Below are 8,770 nucleotides of genomic sequence, written 5' to 3'. Positions count from 1 at the left end.
TTATTTTTATTTCTTATCTAAAAACTGTGTTTTGTATTTTAAGAATTATTTATATCATAAATATATTTTTTGAAATTTTATTCAACTAGTAATTACATTGTGTAACAAAGACAATAATTTATTAACAAATTTAATGATTATATACCGTTAGCATAAAATTTATACACAGTCAATTAAAAAAATATTTTGATTATAATTTTAATTTTTTAAAAATATATCTACAAGGAAAATGACTTTTACCTACAGTCAAAATCTATCACTAGAAGTCCAAAATCCGTAGGTAGATGTATAAAGGACTTTGTCCTACAGACGTTTTTTGCGTCAACTTTGAGGGGGTATACAGTGACAACTAATAGTCTGTCACTATAGGCTTTACCTACGGATATATTTTTACCTACAGTCAAATTTAACTATCATTATAGGTAACACCTACTATTTCAAATGTGTAGGTAAAAAATATTAATTTATACCTATAATCTCTAACTGTAGGTAAAAGTCAGTTTACTTGTACCTACGGTCTACTGTAGGTAAAATTCAGTTTACTTGTACCTACTATTCCATGACAATCTTGTTTTGAATTCATCATCTGAATGGAGTGCATCCTGCAACGACCCATTACTGCAATACTCATAAATAAGAAGCCTTTGGCCATGCTATGCACAGTACCCAATAAGCTCAACAATATTTGGATGCCGGATTATGTCAATACTGTTTATCAATTCGAGAAACTCATCATTTGTTTGGTGATTAGAAACTCTCTTGTCTAGTTTCTTCACAGCAAGTATCTAACAATTCATAGAGAAAGAGTGAGTGTCAAGATTTGAGTCCAATCTGTATTGTTCAAAAAATAATAAAATAAGCCTATATTATTATTAAATAACATGTGAATGTTTAGATTAGTTTAACATTACAATTGTTATGAGAACACCTCATGATTACATTTAATTTTAAAAAATAAGTTTACCACTTGACTTTTTTCTTTTTTTCTAACAATGAATTATATATATATATATATATATATATATATATATATATATATATATATATATATCAATTAGGAAACATTTGTATGAGAAGAAAAATAGTTAAACAGAAAAGATAAAATTAAACAAAAGCAATTTATCTAAACTGGACTCATTTCTCATTCTAATTAATTACTTACCAGAAAATGTAAAATTACCGCGTGGAAGCAACATGTCTTCTGCATTGCATGACACAGTGAGTAGCATTTTTCTTCTAGAATCGACCTTACAGTGAGTAGCCTTAGTAGTTAAAAACAACAATAATGATTATTTTTTTTATAATCAGCAGGGAACCTAAGTATCAAACCATATATAGGCAGGGTGCTTAAATTTTAAATTTAGAACCTATAAATTTAAAAGAGAAAATACACATTGAATTCATCAACATTCAATAATTTATAAAAAGGTAACAATTTTAAGAATAAGGGTGTCTTTGACAGAAGATAAATAGGGAAGAAGGAGAAAATGGAAAAGAGATGAGAAATGTAAATGACAACCTTGGAATGTTAGAAACTAAACTTATTGACAGTTATAAATTCAACTTCAAGAAGTAACTAAGTGTTTTATAGCTTTTATTAGAATGACTATTAGTACCGTAGCTTCCAACGAAACCTTTTCTAATTCACTAGTATCCAAAACAGAGTCATCACAATTATTACTCACCTTGCTACCAAATGTGGATGAAAGAGAACCTGAGTAGTTAACATGACTAAATGTGGACCATTGCGGCCTATCAACTCCTTCCGACTTTTGTTGACATAAACCTGCAGGGGGGAATAAAGAATCAGGTTCTAATAGATTTATTACCTCTTGCTAGTTGAGAATTTATCATGTATCGAATCTAACAAATACAAAATTTTGTCCTTGGGCTCGAATGCATAACAAGACCAATGCTCCTCAAACAAAGTTGGTACATGATGTTTGACTAGAAATCATTTCTAATAAAATTGTAGTTCTAAAATCATGTTTTAAGACATGATTTACCTATAACTTGTAATATTTTTAAAAAATTATATTTTTTTAATCGGGTTGAAAAATTGTCCATCCCATTTATAATTATCCCAAGTGCATAATCTGCTGAGTCAACAAGTCACTGGCTCAACCTCTGAACCTGTAGAATCAAATGGGATCACATTGGATCTATGACATGGTTGATTCATTTAGTGATTTAAATTGATTAGTTGATTGATTCCCAAGCCAATCTGAGTCGAGTTTGATAGAACAGGTAATAACTCTAATGTTTAAAGCATGTTTCACAACTATTATTTCTCCAATTTCAATTGTTTTCATGAAGGAAAAAACTCAGGTATCAGAGAATTGAAAGCATAATAATATAACAAAAAATGCTTTGTTGGGGTCAATTTGACCAGCTCCAATGGCAAGAGGGGAAGCGTATTGAGAAGGGTAACCATAGTCCCTAATTGGATTTTGTGTATTATCAAGAGGACTAGCTGTGGTTACTAGTGCAGACCTTATAGCAGCAGCACTCCATTTAGTGTGTGCAGCTTTCAAAAGAGCAGCAACACCAGAAGCATGAGGGCATGCCATGGATGTTCCAGACAGCAAATTGTAGCCACTAGATAACATCACCTTGTTGCCAATTGTTGCTACTAGTTCTGTAGGAACATAAGCAGCAAGAACATTAGAGCTAGGTGCCATTATGTCAGGCTTCAAGACCCCATGATAGCTTGCTGAAGGACCTCTTGAAAAGTAAATGGTAACAGCTGGTGCTGGCTTTATTCCAACAAATGTTCGTTGAAATTTGATGGTGGTTGTTGGCTTCTTATGGCTTTTTGCATACTTGATCACAGATGACGCATCCTGAGAGCTGATTACTTAAGAGAATAATAACCTTTCTATATTCTGCTTCAAATTGGCGTAGCTCATTCCTCTTTCTTAAAATTTGAGCTTCAATGTCCTTCAGTTTTTGGGTGGTATCTTCATATGATTTTGCACATACTGCCTCAATCATATAGCTAGCAGACTTAAAGAAGTTATCTCCTAAACAATATTAACTTGAATCAGTATATGTAATGTAACTTAAAATAGTTTTACATAAAAATAGCCTAAACTGGAAAAAGAACAATATAAGATAAATTATTCAGACCATAAACAGCAAATATATGAGTGCCAGGCTTTAGTTCCGAGACTTCACAAGGCTGAAGACCTTCCAACCTTTTAAAGAAGGCCCCTTCAGGATCCTTGGCCATTGCTAACTGCACATAGCACTAACAGTAACCACCACTTCCCAAACAGCCAGCACCAAAGGAAAAAGAAACCTGATGAACATAATTTTCATACCGCATTCACCGTCGAATCCATTCTATACACTTGAAAATGTAAGAAATACATTCCTGCAGATGTCACCTTGCCAGTCTTCTCACTATCTTCCTGTATAGAAAGATAGTTACAATATCAGTTAAATATAAATATACACTCCAATGAGATTGCATAAGTGTTACATCAATAAATAACTAGTTGCAGTTTTTGCAATCTACAAATTAATTACAAGTAGCTTAAGAACAATTCATGTGGTGTATCTTAACATTATTCCTACAAATAATTATGTCTGTTATGTCTGTGACTTTTGAGCTTAGCATCACTTTACATAATCCATGGCCAACTTTGATGTTTTATCCAGATGAGAAACACAAGTAACAGTCTACCACAATGCCAAAGGCTTAATCCACAGTTGAAAAAAACACTAGATATGAACTCTCAACAGAATCAAGGGTAATGTTTCTAACTAGAGTTGGTATCACAAGATTTATACTCTCATCCATTAAACCAAAAAGTCACGAGGGGAGGAAGGAGTAAGTGTAGATTCTGTAGAGGCACTAGAACAAAGAAGATTACCTGCAATGCTAAACCATAGCCTCCATTTGCATCTTGTTCAAAGTAGAACAATTGGAAGGGGTCTGATTGTAACTGTTCCATTCAGAGCTTCTTCAAGAACATTAGCTGAAATGGTAGTCTTGATAGGGACACCCATTTTGCTGTAACAAAATAGAATCAGAAACAAAGCAAAATAATTTTGAAAACAAATAGTCATGCAATAAAATGCACACCTGAATAAAGCTGTAAACATTGTGTTCACAGTCCCAAGATTAGATAAATCAATTTCCATGTCCATGCTATCCGCATCAAGGGCCTGATAAGTATAGGTAGAACATCTTAAAGATTGTTGCATTTCAAATAGAACTATATCATGAAGAATGTGAATGAAAACGTCAAAAAGCTTTCAAGAGATATATATACAGATAATGATACATAAATCGAGCCATTTACACCCATAAAAGGAGAAGAATACTGATGAAACTTAAATTCTCTGAGAATTGGCAAGCCATATCAATGAAGATGAATGTATGGATTGAAGGCAAAGATAATAATCTACCAATAGAAATCAAGATAGGAAAACTAAAAACTAGCACTTATGTAAAGGAAGTCAGCACTGAAATAAATGACCAAAATTTCCCAATTAGCATGCATGAAACCAATTTTGGTTAAATAAATATAATAACTGCAGATATGCAATTTACTTGAATTCCAAGTTGCAGGCAGGCAATATGAATGATTTAATTCCTCTCTCCTTAGATGTAAAAGTTAATAACATAAGACAATCTGGCAGGTTTGGTTATAGATCACCAAAAAATTAAGATGCTAAAACATGCTCCCCATAAGAAACACAACAAACTAGTCACGCAATGCATTTCTTATCTGTTAGCTACTTTGGCCAGCCCAATAATATTATCTTTCTTCTATGTCAAAAACCATATTTTTGTTTTCACACTGTAGGAAGAGTTGAAAATGAAAAACAGAAAAAGGAGAGAAAACACGGAAAGGACAATAAGAAATGGACCTCAAATCCAGCACTGTCATACTGCCTTCTCTTTTTTGGGTCAACCAAATAAGGGGGCCTAGTTTCAGGATTATATTTCTTACAGCTGGATTTCTTGGATCATCTTCGGGGATTTTTCTTTCAACCTTTCCGACAAGATCAGCACCAACATCAGCAGCCTTAGTATAGATACCTCCACCAACTCTTCCAAACAAAGCCATAGAAGACCCACCAAGACCATAACCAGTTATAGCCTCAAAAAGACCACCCATGTTATTGAAAGTTTACAACAAATATTTATATTTGATTTGACTCAATTTTATGTCTACCAAAAGTTCTAATGAAAAATAATATCAAATATGAAGCAGTTTCAGATTGATCACAACTCTATCGACTAACACCAAATTATCCATCTAAGAAAAACTTACATTTTAGAGTATAGAAAATCTAAAGAAAGACATTTTACAAGGCAAGTTAGAGATAATGTAGACAAAAATAAGCCATAATAAATCAATCGTAAGCATAAGACATGATAATGTTCACTTTCAGAATACAGATCTGTAGGTGCCAATGAGAAGATATAGAGCATACGACAAAAGAAAATAGATAAATTCCTCAGGAAATTGCCAATCAACAACTATGCTATGTTGACAGAAAATAGAAATAAAATTAAATTAGAAATGGGTCTTAAAAGAGACAAAAAAAAAACATGTGATGGATAAGGTGAGAAAAACCTGGATTTAAGGATCTTAATGTCTTCTTCTTTAGTCATTTCTTCCTTGCTGTTAAAAAAAATAGAAAGCAGTATAGTAACATCCTCACAAGAGTCTTGCCAATCTGAAACCAAAGTCATAAAACAACATAATGGCCTAATTAAAGAACAAGAACAATCCTAGAAGAATTCCATTAGAATTTCTCTTCCTGTGAGACCACCTTGTGCATCTTGTTCAACATTAATATATTTAGAACAACTTCTTACTAACAATCGAATACATATAGACACACGCAGTAGATATGAAACTAACAATAAAGGATCTTGTTTAGAGTTTTTCCTTTCATCATTATAACCAATAGATATTTCCCAATTTGAATGTAGCTCACATTTACTAGGCGATCACCATTGAATCTTGAAATACATTTGGAGCATACTCTGTCCTCTTCCTTCTATCAAGGTTATGTAAATAAAAGCTAAAAGCTTGTGCACTCTGTCAAGGTTATATAGCATTTGAAAGCTTAAAGGCTTCTCTGAAACATCTTGTGTGTTGTCTCTGCATATCTCTATTTATATGATAACAGGAATTTTTATTGCAATTAAATTTTATTTATATAATAGGAGTAGTCATTTTTCTTGTAGTGCTAATGAAATCAAATCCTCCAACAACACAAGACCAGAAAAAATAAGAGGTCATTCCCAAATCTGTAACACCTAGATTACTAATGTTACCAATGTTTACATAGTAATTTCAAGTTTCAGCAACTACAGTGGTAGCCTTCCCTACACTAAGGTCATTTCATAGTATCATTATGCATCTTATCACACTAACAATAAAACAAACAATGTCCCAAGTTCCTTTAACTTCATTAATTCACAATAACAACGTGAACCTAAAGCTAAAAAGCTTCCAATGATTGATCTTCAGTGAAGGGGGAAAGGGCGAGTGAAGCGGAAAATTGCGTACATATTGATGGGGCACAACGCAGCAATTGCAAGCAAAATCAACACGAAGAGAAATCAGAGAAAAACTAAAGAGGAAGAAAGGAATGGAATCAAAATAAATTAGGTTAAAAAAGACACACTTATAAAGTGAACAAAAATGAGGACGATGTAGAGAGCCAATCCACTGTCGGTGGTGGCGAAGAAGACGCTGATTGGGCGGAGGGTGACGACAACGGCGCCGATGAATGGTTGGTTCCACATCTTGCTGCTGCGATGGTGATGACTAAGAAACTGAGAAAGAGAGAGTAAATGAAGGAAAATTGAAAGAAATTAATTTAGCACCTTTGGATCTTGCGTGCGTGAAATGAATGAAGATGATATAAGACTAATATATTTTATCCTTAAAATTTTTAACAATTATTAACTAAAATTTAATTTAAATTGAATGGTTATTTTTTGAGATTAAGTATTTACTAAAAAAAATGAGACTAATATTTAAATTCAAACAGTCTTAAAGAGTTATATCTATACCAACAATAGTAGGTATAAGACTTTGAGGTTATACCTACACCAACTAACTATAGGCACAAGTTTTATGAAATTTTTTCTTCATCACGTAGTTGTAGATATAAGGTTTTTAGAATTTTGTCTACACTTTGTAAGTAGTAATCCTTTTGAGTTTTACCTACACTAATCAACCATAGGCATAAATTTTTTGGAGTTTTACCTATGCAATATAGTTGTAGGTAGAAGTCTTTTTTTAATTTTAATGAATTTACCTACACCAAATAATGATTGGTACAAGCTGATGAGTTTTACCTACATTAGTCAAGTGTAGGTAGAAATATTTTTGAGATTTACCTACACTAATGTATGTCTATGGGAAAAAGACGTCCGTAGGCATAGGTCATTTTCCTTGTAATTAAAAATATAACATATTTGTTACATATAATCATTTATATAGTTAGATTATAGTGGCCTCTACACTCCACTATAAGATTTTGGTTTTGAAATAAAGTATTCTGAATGTAGTATAAAATCTAGATCAATCCATTAATTTATTCATGAAAATCTATTGCTTAAATTAATGTACCTTGAATACATTAATTAGATATCCATTTGTAAGAAATCTGCCTTTTAATCTTGCACGCACTTTTTGATTCTATAAACAATATATACGATGTTTCTATTCCAATCTTGGACGCAATATTATAATTTCCCTTGGCCATTATTTAATTCACAAGATCGAATGTGGCCTAGTTCCAGACCTACGATCTGATAGGGCTGTTACATATAATATTCAATGGAGACCCTTGGAGTAAAAAATAAGAGCCTGAGTACTTTGTCTGTTTGTTCTGAGTTTTTATTTGGGGGGTAAATCTCGATGCTCACAGTGTCCATTGCTCCTTTGCTCCTTTAAATACTGCTTGACTTTATGTAGTACCACCATTATTTTATGTATGTATAGTACACTTAATTAATCACATTATCACTAGTTCATCTGTGTAAGTTAAGAGTATAATTACTACAAAAGCAATAGTACCTTCTGTTAAATGTTAAGGGGAGTTGATCAATAAAAAAGTTTAGAAACTAAAAAAATCCTAAAATACTTAAGACTAAAAAACTATTAAACTCTAAAACTAACATTCTATCACAATATAAATTTTTTTATTATAAATGTTTTTGTTCTTGGCTTATTTTTTTTGTCTTTCACTATTGTTTGTTTCAACTATGTATCATTGATAAGAAATTAGATCTATCTTATCTGCATCTGCATAAAGTAGAAAGGCATTATTTTAGTTTGCCTTTGGCAAATAATGTCTGCTACTCTCTTTGTTATGGTTCCTACAAATGACTAAATGAGTGATTGGTTGGTTAGTCTTGATCCGATTGTTATGATGTTCAGTTACTAATGGCTGGTAGGTTCATCGATCTTTCGTGTTTCGGTATTTTTGGGGATTAATCAATCGGAATATTTTGGTTTGGTAGTTTGGATCCTTTTTTTTTATGCTCGCTTAGTTTTGATATTTCCTTTTAGAGGTGTGTTAGTGCTATTTACTTGCTCAATAAAAGAGTATGAAGCTAATAGAAGCTTTGCCTGATACTAAAAAGGTTGTAGTTAGATCTATAAAAAAATCTAGGAGGGAAAATGTATATTATATTGCCTTGTGGAAATAGGGACTTTCAATTTGATAATATAGTATGTTTATGTGCTATGCATGTGTTGTAGCAATTTTAATATGGCTAATTGAA

General features: G+C 32.2%; 1 protein-coding gene and 1 pseudogene across 2 annotated transcripts; both read right to left on the bottom strand.

Annotated features, from left to right (window-relative positions):
- Window positions 1-254: 254 nt before the first annotated feature.
- On the bottom strand, window positions 255-5,132 carry LOC114420483 (annotated as a pseudogene). Its single transcript, XR_003668391.1, has 10 exons — window positions 5,054-5,132; window positions 4,882-4,982; window positions 4,091-4,173; window positions 3,879-4,018; window positions 3,324-3,413; window positions 3,130-3,238; window positions 2,494-3,023; window positions 1,686-1,786; window positions 1,163-1,262; window positions 255-785 (listed from the first exon to the last, which is right to left on the bottom strand). The product of XR_003668391.1 is annotated as a chaperone protein dnaJ 15-like (transcript).
- On the bottom strand, window positions 654-2,681 carry LOC114420485 (subtilisin-like protease SBT1.1). The gene is made up of 3 exons (XM_028386369.1): window positions 2,390-2,681; window positions 1,617-1,786; window positions 654-785 (listed from the first exon to the last, which is right to left on the bottom strand). Exons 1-3 carry the CDS (start codon window positions 2,679-2,681, stop codon window positions 654-656), a joined length of 594 nt encoding a protein of 197 aa, XP_028242170.1.
- Window positions 5,133-8,770: the final 3,638 nt, after the last annotated feature.

Source organism: Glycine soja, chromosome 7 (assembly GCF_004193775.1).
Source record: "Glycine soja cultivar W05 chromosome 7, ASM419377v2, whole genome shotgun sequence".
NCBI lineage: Eukaryota > Viridiplantae > Streptophyta > Magnoliopsida > Fabales > Fabaceae > Glycine > Glycine soja.
This window is presented reverse-complemented; position numbering and strand designations above follow the sequence as displayed.

Coding starts and splice junctions, on each gene's coding strand:
- LOC114420485 (XM_028386369.1), bottom strand. CDS start 2,681: ATGGCACCTAGCTCTAATGTTCTTGCTGCTTATGTTCCTACAGAACTA. Junction 1,787..2,389: donor CCCTCTTGCCATTGGAGCTG/GTCAAATTGACC, acceptor TCCCCCCTGCAG/GTTTATGTCAACAAAAGTCG. Junction 786..1,616: donor AGGTTTCGTTGGAAGCTACG/GTACTAATAGTC, acceptor ATGAATTGTTAG/ATACTTGCTGTGAAGAAACT.